We start from the raw sequence: 23173 nt of genomic DNA, 5'->3' as shown, positions 1-23173 counted from the left end.
TTTCTATCCAGTTCTTTCTCTTATGGGACATGGGAGTTGACAGCTTAATTTTTCAGGCCTAGGAGGTATGTTGAGATGCCAGGTGGTCTCTATATAGTCTGTGCTTAGAAGATGTTTAAAGGGATCAGTAAGAAAGCATGAATGCATTTAAGCTAGGAGGTGTAAGTTGTTTAAAGGCAAAGAATTTCTACAACTTCCTGTAACCCTGTCAAAACTCTAGTTCATTGCTCAGAAGCATCCACTTTGCAGTCTCGTGTGATGTCAGAATGCAGCAGAATGATTTACAGAGGGGTTCTGTCTTAAAATTGAGTCACAAGTTTTCTTTGCGTAAAACTGTAAGTTCCTCCTTATCTGAAACAAGGAAAAGATCTCCAGGATAAGCTGAGATAAAAAATGAAAAGTTTCTCAAACTCCTTTTTGAATATACTATTACCCAAATGAAAAATGGGGAACATTTGGGCAAAGGAGAGAGTAGCAGTAGTGTGGACTGACTTCAGTAAGGCTTAAACCTCAGTGTAGCTTTTGGGAAACTAATGTGTTGTAAAAGGCTTTAAATTTGAGTCTACATCTTCTGCTCCTAGTCAGTCTCAGCAGGTGCTGATGTGTTTTATGAGTCTCAATGAGTACTTACTGTTGGAACAGATTCACAGTGGAAATCCTGGTAAGCAGGGCTACTGCCTATAGTAATCCTATGTCTTAGTCCCTAGAGTGAGAGCATAAAGGAATGATGTTACACACTTGTGCAGGTGTTCATGGGGCCAGATGTTTGTTCTGTCTTCATCATGTGGTGAGACAAATTAGATTTTAAGTGTATTATTTAGTTGATGTTAATCAAGATTGCTCCAAAAGACTATGAATTTTTTTAATAGGATCTTTTGTCTTAAGTTGTCCAGTTGTAAGGGCTCTGCCAGTAACTTACCACAAGTTGGATGGACTAAAGAATTCTACAGATCCTTGGGCATTCTGTTTTGTGAAGTGTTTAAAATCTAAATAGGCAAGTGTGATAATTAAATGAAACTGCAAATAGCCAAAAACTGTTGTGGTTTCTTCTTGCTTTGGATTTCTGATATTCAATTCCTCTGTTAATTTGCCATAAAATTGCATGTACTCTAGGTGTTTATTCTTGTTCCTCTTTGTAGTGGTGTCAGTGCTAGTACGAGGTATGTAGGAATAACACGTGGCTGTGGATGTGAAAAGTAGCAGAACAGATACAAAGTACAGACTAAGAGTACCAAACTAGTTATTTAAGTGCTTGTCCATGGGATTGTTTTTCTATTATAATGTTTAACATATTAATATGGTTAAAAGGTGGTTGCTTCAGTTCCCTGGAGGCAGGCATTGTCATTCCAACTAAAGAACATAGCAGGTTTATTTTCAAAATGGCAAAAGTCTTCCTGCCCTTAGGTAAGCACTGTTTGCTGTACCCTGTGAACTAAGAATTGCAGAGGCTTTAAATGCTGTCTTGGTGGCTTTGTTCTTTAAGGTGGAGTTTCATGTTTGGGAAATCAGTACAGGACCCCCATCACTGGAGGTGTCCTATATTCTCACTGTAGCATTACCACGACTACTTTAGGTGGCCAGCATTAGGTGTATTAGCTCATAGTTGAGCTGAAAAAGTAACTACTAAAACTACTTTAGGTGGCCTGCATTAGGTGCATTAGCTCATAGTTGAGCTGAAAAAATGAAAAAAAAAAAAGGCAAACACTTTTTTAGTAGTTAACTGGACTGGCAAGTTCGTATGCTTACATAGGCATCAAGTTACCTTCTCTTGCCAGGGCTGGAGAAGTAAAATGGAAGTGAAGTTAGAAAGACCATTCTGTTTGGTAGCAGTGCAAACTTATAATGCCTTAAGAGTCCTGAAACTGTACCATTAGGTGGCTTAGATTCTAGTTGAAAACGAATTGACTTTTCTTCATTCTGTAAGTGTCACTTAACTATTTGTGTTCAGTATAACTGCATGCTTGGAGGGGGGAAAAAAAGTACTGCTGTGATTTTAATACATTATAATCAACTTGCATTGAAGCAGTTGCTAAGAAATCTACCTCTGTATAATTAAGAGGATTCTGCTCTGGTGAAACTTTCAAGTGTGTTTTACTCCCGCAGTACTGTTTTGCTCAGGAAAACATGCATACTAATGCGTGTAAATAAGATGAGGCAAGAATTTTTATCTGTGTGCAATAAGCCACATGGTTAGAACCCAGGTAATTATGAAGAAAATATATGGTGGAATATAACTTGAGTGTGATTTTTTTTTTTTCAGTGAGCATAAGTAGTTGAACACTAGATTTATAGAATTTTATTGGATGTATGTAACCTTCAACCCTGCATTGGGTTAAAGCATGACTCGTGCAAGTCTGCAAGAATTTGAACGATTATTGTCAAACTTGAGAAGGGGCAGACTTTCTCCCCCCACTTTTATTCTGTGAAAAGAGAAGAGATAACAGTATGTGGACTACTACTGAAAATTTCTTTGAGTCCTGGTGTCTAATAGAGACCATTCCTTCTTTCTTCTGATATTGATAGAGATCTGTTTAAGGACATGGACTAGTATTAAAAAAATTTAAGTGCAAGTGAAGACTTACTACCTTCTATACAACACGTGCAATCTTCACTGCCTATTAGTTTGAATTTTTAATTGTGTTTTTTTAACAGCTTTTTGACAAGTTGAGAGAAGAGCAGCCAGATTTCAGAGCAAAAATAATAGTAGTTACAAGTGATCTTACACAGCCTGGACTGGAACTCAGTGAACCAATCAAGAAAGAACTTATAGAATGTGCTAATATAATATTTCATTGTGCTGCTACAGTCAGATTCAATGAATCGCTGAGGTAAGTCTGAAATTCTTTGTACTCTGGTCTGGTAAACCAATGGTTTTCCGAGGAGGGGCTAAATTGGGCATCTGCACAATCTTGCAAATATTCATGTTGTCATGCTGCTTCATGTAGTCTGATGTTTGTGTGCTTGGTCCATTTGGTGATGCCCCTTAAGGTAATAATCTTTTCCCCAAAACTTATCTTAAGCTGTTGGGTTTTCATTTGCTGCTCTTAGAAAGATGGAGGCATATTGTTTTAAACCTGCTTTGCCAGAGGTTAGAATTACACTATTCAACATTGAAAAGTTGTTATCTTTTTAAAGCTTTAGACAAAAAGACAAATCCATTATTAGTGCTTAGAGACTAAATAAAAGGGTTTTGTACTTTCATTTTAGGCCCCTCAGAATTTGTGTGTTTGGTTTGGTGCTTTTTCTTTGTGGTTTTTGTTGTTTGTTTTTTTTTCCTAAATGCCTGTGCCTGAATTTCAAGGCCTTCTTGAAGGGAAGCTGTTGAAGACACAATGCTATTTAGAGTCTTCCTAACTAACAGCATGTGTTGCTCAGATCTCTGAGATGAGTAGAAAGGATATGAATAAATTGTAGCTATATGTACTGTATGTAATATATGTACTAGTAATGTCAGCTTTTTTGCTAGTATGTAAAAGGGGACACAAACTTCGTCCTTCCTAGAAGGGGGACACATTTTCAGAGGATGACTTTTTCTGGCAAAACTGTAGGTGAGAAGAGTTGTAGCATTGCTGTCTACCTGATGAGCAAACAGGAGGTTAAGTGCTGCTCAGTTTTCTCCTTATCTGCAGAAAGAAGAATGGAGGTTTGCATTGGAGGGAGCAGGGATAAGTTAGATGCACAGGGAGAAAGGTGAAAACTGAAAGCTGAGAACTTCCATGGGGAACTGAATCTTGAGGAAATTCTAGAGAAAGGAGTAACAGAAGAAAGAAAAGATCTTATTTGCCTTCTGTAACAAGTAATGATTTGCTTTAGTGTTGAAACACTGGAGTAGATATCTATTTTGGTGCATGACTAAGAGCTCTAGTTTGAGGAGCGGGAGGTAAAGCAACTTTAAGATAAAACACTTAACTCTGCTTTTCTTTTGAGTTGTTCCGGAGGCTGGCACTACCTCTCTAAGAGTGCTATACCGTATGCTGAAATGTCATAAAGTAGCCCATGTTTATCGCTGTTGTATGGCCTTGAAATGTTAAGGAATGTCAACGTGGCAAAAGCCCACTGGGACTTAAAACACCAGTTTGAGAAACTGGTGAAATGTGGTCTTGGTACAAAAAGCCACTGTCAGTTTCTACTTTCTTGTGGGGCCCAGTATGTTGTTCGGCAAAACAGAAAATGTGAGCATTTTTTAGGTGCTCTGGCCTCAAATCTTTCCTAACAGATGTGCTGAAATCGTCAGAGGAACCTTGCAAATATGAAGGCCACATAGAGCAGACTTCATTAGGTATTTAACAGGAATAACTTGTAACATTTAAAATACTTGGCTTGGGCCAGTGGTAAAAGCAATGTCAAGAAAGCAAAATACTTAGGCTTATTTTGGAACACTTCCTAATTTGTGTTTGCTATACAGTCTGTATCTTAAAATGCTGTGTACAGCTCTGGGTGAAACCTCCTTCCTTTGACTTCCTGAAAGAGGCAGTGAAAGCTGAGAACAATACTTTTATCTGAGGGGAAATTGAGAAATTACATTTTCCGTTGATGTTAATTGCTGTGGGATAGTGGTCCCAGTGCTTCGATAATCATGTGTGATAAAGCAGTCTTAAACCCAGAGCTTATTTGGAGGGTGGGGAAACAGGATTTTTTTTTTTTTTTTTTGTTAACACTTTATTGCAAAGACTTTGATAAAGCTTCATTTGTCTGTATTTTTGAAACCTATTCGTATGCTGTGCACAAGAAAATTAGTACCCATAATAAGCTTTATAGGCTAGAGAGAATATCTGAATTGTATAAAACAATTATAGACACTGGTAAGTAAGCCTTGTTCTGCTGGGAGTTGTAGAGGTGTACCTACTCTCCCACAGTGTCTGTAAGGACCCTGTTATAATAAAAAGCAGTGAAGTTGGTGGATGGAAGTATGGTTCTTGGTGGTTTTTCTTTCCCTCCCTCCCTGTTTTGCTGTTGAGTCTCGTGTAATCTTACAAGATTAGGCCAGTCTCTAGTAAAGCCCTCTGAGCTTTTCTCTCTGAGTTTTTAACCTAACTCAACTTGAATTAGGAAGTTTGGAGATGCTGTTAAAACTGAAACATCTCATGTGGTAGGTAGGTGTTGCATGATTTCCTTCATGCTTTAACAAAAAAGTAAGATTGGGATTTTGCTTGAGGACATCAAAGATGCTGACTTTTCCCCACTCTAGTAACAGAGCATGAGAATGACGGTAAGTACAGGGTGTAACTTGGGAAAATGATCCTGAACACTGAGAGGTGCATAACAGTACGCTGCAGTCTTGAATAGGAAGCTAGGACGTTGTTATAATGTTTTTTTGGGGGAGGGTGGATGTTTTGGAATACTTTATATACCCATCACTGAGACATTTAGGAGTGAATTGACTAGTTGTTTGGTTTTTTTTTTTTTGCTTGTTCTTGTTTTGCTTTCTGACAATGAAATTTCTGTTTAATCGACAGAGATGCTGTTCGGTTAAACGTGGTGGCCACGCAAGAGCTGCTCCTCTTGGCACAGCAAATGAAGAATCTAGAAGTGTTCATGCACATTTCAACTGCCTTTGCATATTGCAATCGAAAACAGATTGAGGAAGTAGTTTATCCACCTCCTGTTGATCCCAGGAAACTGATAGATTGTCTTGAGTACGTATTGTATTTTATGAAGCGACTTCAGTTATCTGCAACCATTTTCTTCCTGATAATGGAGTACCCAAAAAATGGTTAGGAACCTGAGAGATTAAAAAATTAACTTATGCTGTCCTAGAAGTCTGACGCTTTCTTTTTCTGTAAAGACGGTGGACTGAGGTTTTATGGTCTCTTTCAGCTGAGTTGGGTGTGGAAGGAGGGGTATGCTTGTATCTATTCATGATGCCTTCTATATGCTGACAGTAGCAGTTGTACAGCTGTGTGGTGAGCTGAACTGGGAGCTTTTAAAACAAGAAAAGCTCTGCTGTTATGAGTATGCTAGCACCAGCATAATGAGGAAAAGCAGTAAAGACAAGAATCCTTTAACAGCAGCCTGCATGCCATAGCAACATCAGCCTGAAATACTGAAATAGTATTACTTAACTGCTCAGAAGCACATTTGTAGAAGTAGTTGCATGAGGTGTTTGGAGAGTGCAAACATTAAAACTCTGTTTCTGTGGCTGTGTGCTCCTGATTTGGCCATTACTGAGGGGAGGAGGGGCTATGGGCTGTGGAAATTACTTGTTTTGTGTTTTATTTTCTGTATGTGTTAGCTGACCCTAACTGAAACAGATGGCAAATACGGGTTAAGTGTAAAGCAATAATTCTAAATGGGTCTCCCTTCTTCCCTGTCATACAAAGCATCACGCCTTGTAAATGAAGTATGAAACTGAAAAGAAAGAATTAAAAAAAATCTTTTTAAACTTGTTATTATAGATGAAAGACCAATAACATTAAAAACAAATAAGGCTCTGCCTAGAATGTGCAATGAGTCAACTTTTTTTATACTGTTGACTTTAAGTACACTTTCAAATGAGATATTCTGAAATAGTCATATTTTTATCTATCTTTTCACAAACATGATAAATATAACTTACGCTGCTTGTTTTGGGCTTGAGCAGCTGTCTGTATATTAGAACTCATGGAAGTGAGGGAGAGTTTACTAAGACACATACAAACAGATTTGGGTCCCTTTCTGGGCTTTTCTACCACTCTTCCCACTCCAGTTTGTATTATGAAGGCAGTCTGATGTTAGTCAGCTTTGATTGTAACAGAATATTAGTGAATAAGAATAACAATGTTAGCTATATTCCGTATGTGTGGCTAAGGTGTTGGGTGACTGAAGCAAATAAAATGAGTGTGCCTGTGTCCCAGATACTGATTTGTTGTGTATACATTTTGTGTTTGAGAATTTAGTTGACAGAATTAGGATTATTGTAAAAGAATGTACTACTTGTTCTGTAGTTGGTGTGTAATAAATTAGTTACTTGGGCAAAAAAATGAATAGCATTGTGCTGCTTTCAGTAGTCACCGAACATGCAACCCCCCTCTCTTTTACAGAGAAACTTGTTTTTGTTTCAGTTGTTATTACTTTTTATTTAAAGGGAAAAAAAAAATCAAAGTAACTTAAATGACAAAAGAAGAAAAAGATTTGATAGTTAGGAAAGTTCATAGATGTGCATACTTTGTATAGTATGCCATGTAAAATGTTCTGAAATACTTTTGGAACTAGGCATGTGTTTTGGTGATTTTTTTCGTTGTTGTTGTTGGGATTTACATTCAAATGTTTAGATTTTATGGTTAATTTGTAACAAAATGAGCATGAAGTCAGTATAAACAGTCTTTAAATTGGTAGTAATGTCTTAAACCAGACTCACTATACTGCTGCTGTAGGATCTCAAATTGTTACCTTCTTCCTTAAGATTCCCTTTTCAGAAGGGTTCTATATATGCAGTTGCCTCCTTAATTTAAATTGTAGTGTGTAATCACAATGAGTAATAAACAGGCTCTATTAAACTTGATTTTTCTGGCCTCTGGGATTGGCCTGCAGTTCAAATAAGCAAAAACCTTGTAACTTTTCCATTTTGATGAATGGTGTTGTAGGAAATTTTAAAGTTAACCACCATAGGAGCTGTCAACAGACTTTGTTTGTTATGTAAATGCTTATGGAAATAGTTTACAACTTGCAACTGCTTAAGTAAAAAGAAGCATGTGGCATGCGAACTTCGGGGGGAGTTGGTGTTAAATTCTGAAAATCCAGCTGAGATTTTAAGTGTACTAGTTTGGATACTGGGGTTGTTGCAGAAATGTGAAGTGCAGAACTGAGTTCTTAAATATTTCCTAAATTTCTTCACAGAATTTCTTGTTCCTCTGCTTGTGTAGCATTCTAGGGGAACGCTAATGCTTCGGTGGTTTTGGGTTTTTTTTTTTCATTGAATGTTTTTTTGCTTGATTTGGGTGGTGTTTTGAAGAGGTTGGACCTCAGTTTTACTTTATGAAGTATTTTTAGATTTATCTGGTTATCCTTTTTACATACTGTTTTTGCCCATACTTTCCTTCCCCTAGTGACACAGCATGCAGTAATTTTCACTTCTGATTTTCTTTCTTTAGGTGGATGGATGATGGCCTGGTGAATGATATTACTCCTAAACTGATGGGCGATAGACCTAATACTTACGTATTCACAAAAGCCTTAGCCGAATATGTAGTACTACAAGCAGGTGCAAAATTAAACACTGTCATAATGAGGCCATCTATTGTTGGTGCTAGCTGGAAGGAGCCTTTCCCTGTAAGTCTTGAGTTTTTACCTGATGTTGTTGCCTGTAAACTGAGTACTTGGCAACAGTGCATTTATCTAGTGACCTTTGCAGATGGAAAACTTTTGAACTATGAAAACTTCTGTTTGAAAAATGAAAAAAATAATAATCAGTATTGAAACTGCCTATCTGCGTTCTCAGTGTAGTCTAAAAGTACTTGTAAACTTGAGTACTTTCAACATAAATATATCTGTACAGAAACAAGCCAGCGTCTCACTTTGAAGGACTAGTGAGTCTACAGGCAGATCTCTTGTCTGAGTCATAGCAACTTGTTAAATCACCAGATTTTGCTATAGAAGAACTTAATTTAGTCATGGAAATTAATATCTTTCTCTTCTTTATTCTTTTTTCCTTCCACCCGTTATGTGTAGAAGCTTCTCAGATTTTCACTTGAAACTGCTGACTTCAGTATACTCTAACAAAACACTTTCCCTTCCCTCTGTTCGTAATAGGGATGGATTGATAGCATCCATGGACCTAGTGGTTTCCTCATTGCTGTAAGTAATGAATATACTTAAATGTTTTTCCTCCTTTTGGAAGGCTGCAAAGCTTATATGACTTACTGCTGGGTCTTCTGTCTCTTCTCTGTTGTTGTTTTGTTCTTTAAGGCAGGAAAAGGAATTCTTCGAACAATGAGAGCTTCCAACAATGCAGTAGCAGACCTTGTTCCAGTAGATGTTGCTATCAATGCTACACTGGCTGCAGCCTGGTATTCTGGAGTTAATAGGTATAACAGGTGACAGTAGAGAGTCCTGAATATTTTGATATGATATTGTGTATTTTAATAAATCAGTCTTCTATTGAACTTCTAATCAGAGTCCTGCTATTCCACAGGATGAAGGAATCTAAGGTTTTAACAGCATTAGTCCCTCAAAGTGTGACTTTCTTAGGCCAAAGAGGAAGACCTCACCTACTGGTGCTGGTGCACAAGCCATGACTGAAAATTCTTTCCTAGGCCTTGTTTTAATCAATATAATCTACAGTTATATAGGTGGCGGCTCCTGTGAAAGAAATGAAATGTAGTTAAAGAAGGAGGATGATATAGGAAGCAAAAAAATCTAACATACGACTCACTCTTTGCTTTTTGTAAATGATGCTATTAAGGAAAAGGATAACTTTGGGTATGTCTTCTGTCTGTGTTTCTAAAAGGTTATTTGTCTTTTAACTTTCTCTTTTCTCTTTTTCTTGTCAGACCAAGAAATGTTATGGTATATAACTGTACAACAGGTGGCACCAATCCTTTCCATTGGGGTGAAGTTGGTATGCCATGTTTCTATTTTTTTTAATAGGCTTTAATAGAAAAATAAGGTTAAATAGTAAAAGCACAGGCTATAATTAGTAGGTCATGTTGCATTTTTATCGTTGAACCTAGTTTAATAGACATACCTCTCAATTTTGCAGTGTACTGTGCTTTTTTCTTATACCCTTAGTTCTCTCCCCTTGTTGCATTAGCATTGTTCCATGTTGTTCTTGTGGTTTTTATTTCATTTTAACTTAAACTTTGGGAGAACCTATTTTTCTGTTTGCTGCCATAATTTTCAAAGAGTAAGTAATTCGTGGAAAAAAGCGTTGCTTAGAGAAGCAGTAGTGATGTTTGGTTTAATGCCAACTTTACTGAATATGTATGTATAAGCAGCTCACAAGTAGATATTCTGTACGTCTGCATGATTGAGAGGTATGATTTTTAGAAGTTGTGTAGCTCTTCATTTGGCTTAAGTTAATTGTTGATTGAGGTGGCTTTTTTCATCGGATAGCTACACGAGAACTTAACTATTCATACACAGGAAAAAGTAATCTGTAAGAAAGTATGGTCACCTATTTTCAGCTCTTAGATATGCTGACTACAATGTAATCAGCATGCCAAAAGCTTTGTAAAAGCTTTTGTTCTAGACAGCATTACAAGATGAGTGGCATGGTAAAGCTGTTGACTAGCTTTCAATCTCTTTAGAAATAGAATCCTTAAATTCAGATTATTTTTTTTCTTTCAGTTAACCTAAATCTCTTTTTATTTCTCTTGACTACTTTCCTCATGCTTTTTACTTGCCTTTTGCCCATTTTATATGCCTCTGTATTTTTAAACCTTATTGCTTCAGCCAAACTTGGAAAATTGCTGACTTCATTTATACTCCAATTTGAATCGGGATATTTAAAATTGGGGTATTTAAACATTGTCTGTAATAGCATTAGTTACAAGAGGTGATGATAAAGATGAGGTGAATTTCCACATAACTTTAAGACACTGATACTGCACATCTGTCAGGTACAGAACTTTTGTGTGTCAGCAAGAGTTGCTAATGGAGTCCCATTCTGATAGCATTTTTGCTTAATACTTAAATATGGATAAGTTGTTTAAAAAAATTATTTAAAACGCACTTCGGATGATTGCGAAGTCCTCAGTCTGTTTTTAAATTATTCTGAAAAACAGCGTTCTTGATGAAATATAGCTGACTATTTAAATAGCATTACATGCTATATAAATTGAAATCACTGAGTTTTGAAATCTGCTTCTAGGATAGGGAAGAGGAACAGAAAGAGAGGCTACAATAAAATTTTCTACTAAAGATGAAGGCATAAAGAACACTCTTGATTATAGTAAGAACTAGTTTAACAGGATTTTAGGGTTAAAAGCTTAGAACTCTTAGTTTCTGTGGATTGTAGAAGAGTTAGTGTGGCTGGTTAAATATTGCACTCTGTAATATTCTTTGAAAACCATTACAATTTACATGGTTATTATCAAAGCTGTTACACAACTTTTCTTTCTCAGAATACCATGTAATTTCTACTTTCAAGAGGAATCCTCTCGAACAGGCCTTCAGACGGCCCAATGTAAATCTAACTTCCAATCACCTTTTATATCATTACTGGATTGCTGTAAGCCATAAGGCCCCAGCATTCCTGTATGATATCTACCTCAGGATTACTGGAAGAAGCCCAAGGTAATGGTGACTAGCTCCGTCTTGTCTGTTCCTCTGACTTTTAAGCAAAGCTGTGCTTACGTTATGATGAATGTTGAATATTTTTTAATTTTTTTCTCTTCCCCCAAATGCTTTGTGATTAAAATTCAGCATTTTATTCTTGAACAGGTTCTTGAATTCGAAGCGACTTTGAACTTTCTAGCAAAAATGAGGGTGTTTTTGTTGGATAGTCTGGGGGGTTGAGTAGTCAAGGTAAACAGAATCACGAAGTTTAGGAAGTGATGTTTGTTCTTGAATAATGAATATTCAAAATATGTTGATCCTTATTTTTTCCTACAGGAGACCTTTCTTACTTGATGTTCGAGAAAGTTCCTTTAGAAGGTGCAATTAGGTACCCTAAAATTAGTTTTCATTCCAACCCCATCTTGCATCAATGTTGTGCTACAGTCAAACATACAATACCGGCATTTTTGCTTGATATTGTTCTCGTACTGACAGGTCGTGCACCACGGTAAGAAAGACAGAGCTAAAAATATCTTGCTGGTAAGGTGGTGGAGACCTGTGAAGAAGATATGGCGTGGGCACTGCTTAGACTTACTAAATATAAGCAATAACAATCCAGTGGTGGCATTTCTAAGAGATTAATGACTGGCTCAACGATATTGTCCAAGATAAGTCTTGGATCAGAATCCAAGAATTAGTTATTCATTAAACAATATGAAGTGGCTTGCGTCAAGATTGTTATTGCTGTTATAAACTGAAAATGAAATGGGAGACATAGTTAATCGTGGCTTATTCCTGTAGATGATCCAACTTGATCTTGTATCATCTCAACATTTCATTCAGTTTATAACATTTACATTACTCTGTGGCTAACTCCTTAAGTGGTGAAAATGGTATAGCTCTACTGAGTAGGCTAACTGAAGTTATGTAGAGGGAATATAAGATGTCACTTCAATTTGTTTCAGATTTGCCAAGCCATATGTTACTAATTCATTGCATATATTATGTTTTCAAAAGTATTTGTCTCCAGACTCTCTAAAAATCTCCACTGTGGTGACTATATTAACACAAGTGAGTATTCATTCCTTACCCTGTAGTTTAGGTCTGTCATACAAGGAGGGGAAATTATGGCTCTGGATCAGCAGAAGGATGCTTTGTAAGTGGTTTGTAGAACACTTCTAAACTGCCTTGCCTTGTGTTCCAAGCCTACTCAGTAGTGAATACAACACTGGCAAGAGACTGTGCCTGTAGAGTAATCTTCCCACATTAAAAAGATGTAAGACCTTCAGATCGAAAGAAGGTATTTAATGTCAAGTTTGTAGCCTTTAGGTTCTTTTGCAATTTTAAGTTGTTATTAATAAAAAAAGAGTAGAAATTCTGACAGATGTGAAGACTTCATCACTCACTAAAAATAGAGATGTGATAAATGCCAGCCTACGGTCTTTCAAATGGTTAGGAAGTAGTACTACTAGAATCTTGTCAGTCTTTAAAAAGTGTCTTAAGTATTTGACCATTGGGATTAAATGTGGCTGGGAATAACCACATTACTTAGAACACGCTTAGCAGTTTTACATTATAGTAGTGGGAATCTTGAATCTTGGGTTTGTTCTCCTTGGAGTTCTTGATGTCCAAAGATGGGATTTAGGACTTTAATCAGTCCTAGTATGGCTGGTAACGTTAAATACATAGTTTTAAACCTGTGAAGTATTACTGATGTGGGTATTCCTAATCAGTTTAATGGAACAGTGGTTAGGGAATTTTCCTATCATGCACAAGATTTCCAGTTTGTATGAAAGATGGGAGATGGAACTAAAACAAGTTAAATCATGAAGGTTACTCAAATGTACTTGAAAGAAAACCTTTTACATTTGATATCCAGCCCACTTGCATGAATGTAGCTTTCATTATATAATGCGCATCTCTTTCTTTTTAATCATTTAAAAAATGGGAGCCTGCAATAGGAGCGATGGAAGCAAATTAATCTATAGATGCAAGCAAGACATGCAGTATTAAATCCTCATGGGCTTTGCATGTTGTTTAATAACAGAAGAAATTTGAGACGGATCTTTTCTTCTTTTTTTGTCTAGCCTTCTGGCTCAAAGTACTTTGAAAAGTGCTTAAACTGTTGAGCTGGAGACTGCCATGGTATAGGGATGTATTACTGTTGCTGTAGTCATTCTGTCTAGTAGACAGAACGGTTTTAATTACGAGATCGCATCTAATAGGAAACTTCTAATGCCTTAAATGTTATTGGAGAGTTTTACGCTCAGTGTAATGTGGTTCTGAGTGAGAAGGGGCTGACTTAATCTAAAACGTGACCTTTTCCACCACAATTTAGCAGAAAAACTTCAGCAGTGTAGTAAAAATGTAGTAAAAACCGTACAAGGAAATCTGAATGGTGTGCTAACTTGACTTCACATGGTCAATGGCTTGCACTGTCTGTGCTGAGACACTGACTTGCTGACTGCTGCTAATGTTCAGATCTTTATGATGATCAGCAGGTCTGCCTTTTTTCTGTGTTGAGCTAATGAATTTTGATGCTTGTTGTTATACTGACTGGTTATATATGGCTTTCATATTTGTGATTTGTATCCAATGGCTATCTTTGGAACAAGCTGTGAAGTGTATATTTCAAAACTTCAGGCTGAGGTTTAAAGTTCCATGATGTGTGTTCATGTTCTGTGAGTTGTGTATGTATTCTCATTTGCAGGAGGAATATGGTAGGAATATGGTGCCATTGAAATAATAAAACTCAGTCTACCAGAGTCACATAAATGTCTGCTAAATGACACTCGCTGCTGGCATCTCTGAATATGCAAGGCTGTCATCATACTTCTTTCTTCCCCCAAAAAAGTGTTGTTTCATGTTGATTTAGTGCAAAGTAACAAACTGTTGCCAACTTTGTAATTGGTCTGGCAGTTGAGTGTGGAGCCATTTGATTCTTTTGGCTGGTCCATCAAGAAACTAACTTTACAAAGAAAAAAATTTTCCACTGGTGAATTGAGTCAGCTGGTTCTATGGCCAGTCACTAAATCCAGCTTGAGTTGGAGGGAGGAGGAAACATCTGCAGTTGAAGCAGAACTCTTAGCCACTTGACTTTTTCTTTTTTTCTTTTTTAATCAGCTTAACTGTGCTCTAAAAGCATATCCATAACTGCAGACACCAAGATTCCTGGAAGACTTTAGTCTTTGTTAGTTTAAATTTGGATTACTTCTTCACAGAAGAGTGAAAACTAATATTAGTGACCAGTAGCAAGCTGAAAATCTAGACTTATAGAATCAGATACTCATTGGGACCATTTTGTATTTTGCAAGCTTTCTTAAACTGTAGCAGGCTAGGCACTAAGGCCATTTTGCTATGAGGTCTTTCTGGCTTGTCTGACCAGTAAGATCTTTGCTTTCCAAGTTTTGGGTTTTCTGAATTTTTTTACTTAACTATTAACGCGTTTTTAATGTTCAGTTCAGTCTTGTTAACACACGATGTGTTTTGGATGCACAGTCTGTGTTCCTATTTTTTGAATTGGAGGAACTCTGGTTCAACTCTACTCCCACTGTTACTGCCTTGACAAACTGATGAAATTATGAACGGGTGTTTGAAAGCATTTAGAAATACCTACTTAATAAAATCAGCTTGCTGGTGATCTAAAATCTGAATACAGCTCTGAATTATACTCTGTAGATAAGTTCCTGTGAGGTTTAAGGAAAAGTAACTGTGCGTTTTGTACTTTAGAGATACTCTGCTTTTTCAGTGGTCTCTGCAATCTCTGTATTACTTCATTTCCTGAGAAGAAAAAGAAGCAATTTTGATATTCCTTTGGATACTGAGATGCCAGCCATTAGTGACAGTAGGGAACACTGAAATACTTTCTTTAGAAGATCTCCTGGGACAATGTCCTATATCCCTTCTACAAGTATGAATGCATCAAGGCAGCTTTCAGAGAAAAATCAATGGGGTTTATTGCATCTATGAACTTTATTGAACAAAACTTACTTTCAGAAAGCAATTTCCTGGTAGTACTGTGGGGTTTGGTTTTCTTTGCCTGCCTTCCTCTCCTTGTGCTTAAAATGGTAGTGTGTCCTGCTATAAGGATCAAATTGGAAGCAGTTCTGCAAAGTGGTAATGCCTCAAACACCCAGAGCAGGAATTTAGTAGCATTAGATTATGTAATACTAGTTAGTATATATTTAAATTGAGTGGCCATGTCTAGCATTGTAGCACTTGAAGCAATTTTCCTGTCACCTCTGGGAACTTTGCATCCAAAAGACTGAATGACTCACATAATTTAGATCTACTTTGGATAGTCTGATCAAAGAAACTTGCCCAAATTGATCCTTATAACATAATTTCTCTGTACTTAATGTGATGACTTTATAGAGTTACTTCCTCTGCATATTAAGGGATGGTGGAAGGTATTTTGATGTATTTTGAAGTAGCATCATCTAAGTAGCAGGATCTGCTATGGCTTATCTGTGCCCTTGAATATTTTCCTGCCTTTTGCTGCAGAGGCAGTAGGGCTAAGGGACAAAGCAATATTTCTGGTTGTTTTAAGCCTTGATCTCTAATAAGCCTTGATCTCTTAGTCACCGTAATAAACCGATTCTGTTTGGCTACAGAGCTCTGGTCTTGCACACTGTGTGGGAAGATCAGGGGCTCTTACTCCCTTGCTTCAAGTTGCCACGTGCATATGTTCTGCACTGTGCAATTTGACTCTTTCATCATGTCAAGTTGATCAGTACAGCTAGATATTTCAGTATGCTGAAGTGAAAAGTGGTTTGTGTCTGTTCTAAAATAAGAGTTGTCAACAGATGACAACATTTTACTATCCCTTCTTTTTGGGGAAGAAACTTACTACTGCACTGGGAAATGGGATTAGGAAAAAAACAGTCCTGTAATCTCTACTTCTATATAAAGACTGGACATCTAAAGTCCACTTTAATGATATGCAGAAGCATCCCATTAGTCTAATATAACATGCTTTGGATACAGAGAGAGGTGGGATATGTTAACATACGGGAGTGGGTTTGGAGGGTAAAAAAATTGCAATCTTACTGCCTGTTTGTCATCTTTGAACTAATCTTTACCACGCTAACCTGTACATTCCATGACTTGGACTGCAGGATGATGAAAACAATAACACGTCTTCATAAGGCCATGATGTTACTAGAATACTTTACAAGCAATTCTTGGATCTGGAGTACTGAAAATATGACCATGCTAATGAACCAGCTAAACCCCCAAGACAAAAAGGCAAGTAGCTGTGTGATGTGAGCATGGGGCTGAAAGTGAAATATAAGCTCATTGATCTAAGATTGAATAAGGACGTCCACTGGAAATGCTGCATGCTGTAATGTAGAGCTGACCCTAGTACTAACTCAGCCCTGGAGATTCCTGTCACATCCTTTCAGTTCTGCTAGTGTGATGTTATGAGCTAGATCAGTGATGTGATCAGAGGTTAAGGACAGGACCCCCTCGAAGGAGGCCTAATCATGTGATCTGGTGTTGCATCTGTATCAACCAGGTGGCCAAGCTGTTATGGTTTTATCTACATCATGAATAAAACAAGGCTTTACTTCTTGAGCACTCTCTCTTTTCTGAGGAACAGGTGGTAGGTTTTGAGGGACTTCTTGTTTTTAAACTAGTTACAACTTTTGTATCCACTTCTTACGCTTGGGGTAGTGCACCCCATTTAAGTGTAAATTCTCTCCTTTCTGAGGCACACTCTGGCTGTGTTACTAGAACTGCGTCATGAGGGGGGAGAATCATAACAGAAGTGGTGTAACGGCAAAGTCCTGAAGGTGGTTGAAGAAGAACAAAAACTTGTTTAGTGCAGGGTCTGAGTAAGAGTGAATGAAAGAGCTCAGAAGAATAGTTTACTTTTCCCACTGTGTGTGGTTGTTGGCCATCTAAGAGTCTCTATTTTGGTGCTGTTTACTGATCTCAGACTGAAAGAAACACCTGGATATCGCTAGCTGGTTCACCCTAGTGACTAGTGCTGACCAAAACTACCTTTTCCCTGCATGTGTGCCTGTGCTGCCAGGTTCCCACCTCCCTGCCCTCGTGGCTGGGAGAAATTATGCAAATCTTACTGGATTCATTTTAAGTTATTCAAAATATGTTTGTGCAGCAGTGAAGCTGTAATGGAATGGGGTAGTACTCTTCCCCAGCCACTATGTCTCATAGGAAACTATGTGTATGCGTTTAAAAAAAAGAATTATTGCAACCGAGATCAACTTTGTCCCACCCCATTTTGAGTTTAAACTTCCTTTCTGTTATCACTTTGTGGTTAGTATTCAGCAGGATGTCCTGGTTTTGGCTGGGGTAGAGTTGATTTTCACAAGAAGTTAGGAGGGGACACAGCTGGGGCAGAGGATTCAAGCTAGCCAAGGGATATTCAATACCATGACATCATACTCTGTTTATAAGGTGTGTAGTTGGCTGGGGGCTCTGTAATCAGGGTGTGGTAATCTGTATTCTGGATCAGGAGCACACTGTGCGTTGGTTTCTGGGTGGTGAGTGATTTGCTATGTGTATCACCTGTTCTCTGTATTATTATATTACTGTTGTATTTTTCTCTTCCTTTGCTGCCCTGTTAAAACTGTTTTTTTTATCCTAGCCTAGAAGATTTACTTTGTTTCCAATTCACCCCATCCCATCCAGGTCTGGGAGGTGGGGAAGCAGCATGTTGTCCTTTGTTGCCAGTTAAACCATGACAAGGATAAAAATAATCAGTTGTAAAAACTCAAATTCCTGTATGCATTTGAAACAGTTCTGCTATCTTTAAGATGGCTTTCCTACTCAAGTTTTTTCCAGAATCTAGTTCTGTAGTTAAGTTGAAAAAAGCTCTCAAACTTTTAAGTAAACTGTTTAAAAGTAGGAAATAGAATAGCTTTTGATCATTCTTGTGTGGAAAGGATTTACACCCCTCGTCCCTCTTAGCACCTCCCAGCAACTTGAGTTCAGGAAAAGTTTAAACAACAAATCCAAAATAACTGTAGAGTTTTGGACTGTTAGTATTTTCAAGTAGCTGAGTTTTCAATAATACGCACACACAGCTATAAAGAACTAGGTGAAATAATGGCTGAAACTTTACTTTACTTATACGTTCTTGCTATGATGATGTATTAGGGAAAATAAAGTTTAATTGGGAGATTCTGATAACTTGCTGGTACTAGAAGGCTGTTTAGCATTTACGTGCAATATCATGACTGCAACTACATGCTGACCTTTTTCTTACAAGCAATGCTAAATTTCGAAGACTAGCTGTGAGTGATTGTGTTCAGAACCATAATGGTTGAAATTTGGAAGACATGCTATAAGAAGCTGGTGATTTGAGTCAGAAATGGGATCTAAATCTGGATCATTCTTATGATTAAAGACATCTTCTTGCATCAAGGAGAAATTGGAATCTCTTATAAAGGCATTTTTTGTCTTCCTCTAAATTATGTGTGCATGTGTCTGTGTGTATATATATCTCAGATGAATTTTTGGGCAACTAACAGTGGAAGCTTTTGTTTTATACAGACATTTAATTTTGATGTTCGACAACTACATTGGGCAGAATACATAGAAAATTACTGCATGGGAACAAAAAAATATGTGCTGAATGAGGAAATGTCTGGGATCCCTGCAGCTAGGAAACATTTGAATAAGTAAGCATAAATTTTTATTTTCCTCTGTTTATATTTTCTGCATTTTACTGCATCTATTGAGTTTTGCTTTTTCCATGTCAAGGTTCTCCAGAATTTTTCTGTTCTAGGCCAGTGGTCTGAAGCATTTTCCAAAGAAGTCAGGTGTTACCTTTCTTATTCTCTTTGCTCCTTGAGTTTAAAATTGTAGTGAAGACTCTGGGCTCTGAGGCTGGAAAATGCTGAGATGTAGGGTTTTTTTTTTTGTTAGTGGCAGTTGAGTTACTTCTGTGTATATGTGAAGCTTTAAAATACGAGGAGGGGAGTTCGTAGTGTTAAATATCACCTTTGTTTTGGGGTGGATGGCAGCCTTCTACAGGCAATTTAGTGTATTATCTTGACTTTAAGAGGTTTTTGCCGAGCAACTATAAAGCAGAAGTTGCCCTAAGGTCGGCTACGTTCCTTGGTTTTCATGGGTTCCACTTTTCAGCAGTGAAATGTGGAAAAGCATCCTGTTTGGTCCTTCACTTATCCAAGTTACTTCTGTCATTCACTGAATAATACTTATACTGTATCTTGACCTGAATAGATGAACAAATTAAATTCTGCATTAGAAGTTAATTTTTAGTGTTCTTTCTTCTGTAAGTCTTGAAAGCTTGGCTTTTAATTATTTCATTTGTTTTTCCTTAGGTTAAGGAATATACGCTATGGCTTCAATACAGTTCTTGTGATCCTGATCTGGCGTATCTTTATTGCAAGATCTCAAATGGCAAGAAATATCTGGTACTTTGTGGTTAGTCTGTGTTACAAGTTCCTCTCCTACTTCAGAGCCTCCAGTACTATGAGATACTGAAGAAGAGAATTTAGCATTAGGACATCTATGCATATGGTGGTCTAACTGCACAAAGCCTGTAACATGTAGTCATCTCACATTTTGTAAAAGCATAATTTCATCTTAAATGGGGGTGCAAAGTACACGGTATGGTATATGTCATGTTAGTTGTGTATCTTCCTGGAAACAGAAAATAAAATGGTCAAGTGCCAGGTTGAATTGGCATTAGACAAGCATTTAAATAACTTAAGTCTTTGACCTGGGGAAAACAATTTGGACCACTGACCAACATAACTGTGCAATTTGGAACGTGTTTGATTGAAAGCTGCCTTAACATGATTTTTTTTTTTTTTTTACGTTTTACTCCACATTGAGCAAGATAAATATCGACTTAGTAGTTTCTAGTTGTTGTAGGCCTATTTATTTGAAATTCCTCTAAATTACAAAGGGTTTTACAAGTTGCAAATTGTAGAAGTGGTGGTGGATCTCCTGAAAAAAATAATTTGAGGATTTTTTTAGAATTCATCTTTAGTTTTTGCCACTTCTTCCTTTCTCAAAGTATGGATGCAACAATGGTGCCTACTTTGCTTTAAGAGGAAAAAGGAGACAATAAACAACCTCCTTAATTGCTGAAAGGCCTTTTGTGTGATCTGGTCTTCAGAATGCGCTTAGTCATTCAGTTCTGTACTCAAAACTGACTGCATCCAACTTGCATTTATGTCAACATGAACAGTTTTCTTCTCTGAAAGCAGAACTGATCCTGTCATTGAGTAGATCAAAGGCAGTGTAACCTTGAGAGGGGCACCAATAAAGTCATTGGCCATCGTTGTTTTTAATCATTTTTACTGAGAACACAGAGCCAGCACTTGGTTGTTACACTTCTGACTTCAAAAGATAAATGTATTTGAAAGGGATTTATTATGCTTAGTTGCTATTTATAGTACTGGTAATAGCAGTTGGACAAAATATAGGCTTACATTAAGTGATATACGTGTTTTTAAATTCTAAGCAATGTTAGCAAATACTTCATCAGTTGATTTTTTTTTTTTATATCTTAGCTATGGAATTTGATGCTTGCACAACACCAGTGCATAAGCACACATTCTCTTCCGTGCCCCAGTAAAACCTCTCATCTCACTGGGCAAGGAGAGCAAGATGTACCTTACTTCAAAGTGGAAGTATCTTAACGATTCTTCCATCTATTTTTTACCTTAAATTATTAAGTTTAAATCAAATAAATCTGAGGTTTTTTTCTGCGTGTTACTCTGTTTCAGTAGGGAAAACATGAAGATAGCAAGTTGTAAGAAAAGGTTGAATCCTTGTTTAAGGCAATACATGAAGATTCCTTTGAATTTTGGTTGCACAGAATTCTGTCTGAGAACACTGTAATGTTCTTCTATTTGATGCACTGACCAGCACCCTTGCCTAGTGTTTGTTCATTAAAATTGGCTTGTACTGATGAATATGTTCTTGAATCTGCTTGAAAAGGCAAATGATGACTTAATTACACAAGAGCTACATTATATTTGCCCTTGGTAGTTTTTTTTTTCTTATTTGAATTAATTTTTGCTGTTCTTGTGAAAACTCTTACTTTAAAGAGGACACCTTTCATGCAGGTGTATATCTCAATTTGAAAAGATAATGGCTTCCTTGCTGAAGCTAAATATTCTGTAGTAAGTAGTTAGGCTGTAATTCCTTTTTAAAGTTACCTGTGTACATGTAAAGCTAGTGATGAAAAGCCTAAATGGTCTAGGACCACACCTTGTGTGAGAGACCTCTGTGGCTGAAAATAAGTTATGGCTTCTGTGATCGAAGATGTTACACTTTTAACAAATACATTAGGTATATTACATTTTCAGTTGCCTCCTCAAGTATCTTACTAGACCTGAAAGGATGCCTAAGCATTCCTGCATTGTAGACTTTTTTTTTTCAGAGGTGCCTACTATTCAGTAACCACCCCCCACACCTTGTCCCATGTTGGCATGTGGCTGAAGTTTGCAAAAGGCAAACACATCATATTCTGAACATGATTCTGTGAAGCAATTCAATTATGAATTTTGGTTGTTTTGAACTATTATACATGATACTTCTAATGTTGATTTGTTAATACCGAGAACTATGAAGCCAATGAACTGAATATTTCTGGTCCAAAACACTGCTTGGAAATCTGTTCTTATGAAAGAACTACTTTAAATGTAAGGATATTTAACCTCTACTCTTACAACACTTGCCAATTTTTGGAAACCCAAGGGTTTTCCCTCTCTAGAGACTGTGGTTCTGTGCACTATTGGTATCTATCGCAAACCCATCAGTCATCCTGTTTAACTGACAGCAGATCAGTGTCACATTTATTACATTAGTTTTGTCACTTTTGTCACCTGTGGTCAGTCTGTGAAATTCTATCTGAGACTACTGGGGGTTTTGCCATATCAGAACCCTATTCTCTTGGAGTTCTTCATACCAGTGCTTGCACATAATGGATGTTGAACAAAAATATACCAGAACTATCTTTTGATATAGTAAGCTTGACTCACTGTACTGACTAGCAAGTTACAGGAGGTATTTCAGTTGGTTAAACAGGAAGAAGAAATGACATGATTACTTAACAGTTACTGGTATTTAAATTTGGGACCAGAAAAAAAAAAATGTTTTCCTTTAATGTTTTTTCTCTGCTGTAGGAACAGGTACTTGGGGAAAAAATGCTAAATCTGTGAGCTTTTATAAACAGAAATATTGGGTGCCTTTGTTTGTAAACCAAAAAATAAACAAATCCCTGGAAAGTGTTGTTACAGTGTTTATTGTATTTTTGCATATTTGTAGTCTGTTTTGTTGAAAAAACCTGGATAGTGTAAATGCTGTCTTGATATATGTGAACATGCTCTTTTCTTTGTGAGAAACTGAAAATCAAGTTAATGACTAATACAGCATTTTAAAAAACAAGCCTGGAAAACCTTCACGATCGCAAACCAAAAAAGCAACAAACAACCCCCCCCAGTCCGAACCTTCATGGGGTGATATCAAAATGCATTTAGGTATGTTTGGTTGTGGTGACTTTCTGTGTAGCTGTTTTCTCCTCACTATCATTGCCTGTTCCTAGTATTAGTTTCAAAATTACTTAAGTAGATGATGAGTGTTCTTCCCTATGCTTTAAAAGGTTACTGTGCTTTTGCAGTAGCTTTTGGATTAACTTTAAAGGAATTGTAAGCAACTACAGCTGTTTGTAGCTTTTACGTTTTGTGAGAGAGGAAAATACAGCATTAAGTTAGTGCAGTCACCAAAATGGCTTGGTTCTTTTGGTTTTTAACCTTAATTTCTTGGAATCTTCAGATGACATGGTGTCTGCCTTTTACCAAGAGCACAGCTCTAGAGATAATGCATGATTTGTCAGCTGTGGTCTGAGGGGCTAGTAGCTTTAAAGCATGACTGTTCCTTTACTTAACTTGATGCTAAACTCCAAAATATAGGTGGGTTTTGTTGGTTTCTGTAGTTCATTCAAAATTGGAAGAAAGGAACAAAAAAAGTT

General features: G+C 37.1%; 1 protein-coding gene across 2 annotated transcripts in view; it reads left to right on the top strand.

Moving 5' to 3' along the window:
* The window catches only part of FAR1 (fatty acyl-CoA reductase 1), a 35573-nt gene extending 13138 nt beyond the window's left edge, over positions 1-22435 (top strand). The window contains exons 3-12 of one of the 2 annotated variants that reach the window (XM_069857536.1): positions 2653-2828; positions 5457-5636; positions 8070-8247; positions 8728-8772; positions 8884-9002; positions 9468-9535; positions 11530-11701; positions 16311-16440; positions 18715-18842; positions 19509-22435. In XM_069857536.1, coding sequence (XP_069713637.1) covers positions 2653-2828; positions 5457-5636; positions 8070-8247; positions 8728-8772; positions 8884-9002; positions 9468-9535; positions 11530-11701; positions 16311-16440; positions 18715-18842; positions 19509-19671 — 1359 coding nt within the window. In that variant the 3' untranslated portion in view covers positions 19672-22435. Of the gene's footprint in view, positions 1-2652; positions 2829-5456; positions 5637-8069; positions 8248-8727; positions 8773-8883; positions 9003-9467; positions 9536-11039; positions 11212-11529; positions 11702-16310; positions 16441-18714; positions 18843-19508 lie in introns of both variants that reach the window. The other variant, XM_069857535.1, reaches the window with a different exon arrangement.
* The last annotated feature ends 738 nt before the right edge of the window (positions 22436-23173 follow it).

Source organism: Phaenicophaeus curvirostris, chromosome 5 (genome assembly GCF_032191515.1).
Source record: "Phaenicophaeus curvirostris isolate KB17595 chromosome 5, BPBGC_Pcur_1.0, whole genome shotgun sequence".
Lineage (NCBI taxonomy): Eukaryota > Metazoa > Chordata > Aves > Cuculiformes > Cuculidae > Phaenicophaeus > Phaenicophaeus curvirostris.
The sequence above is the reverse complement of the archived record's forward strand: the minus strand, read 5'-3'. Positions and strand labels throughout refer to the sequence as shown.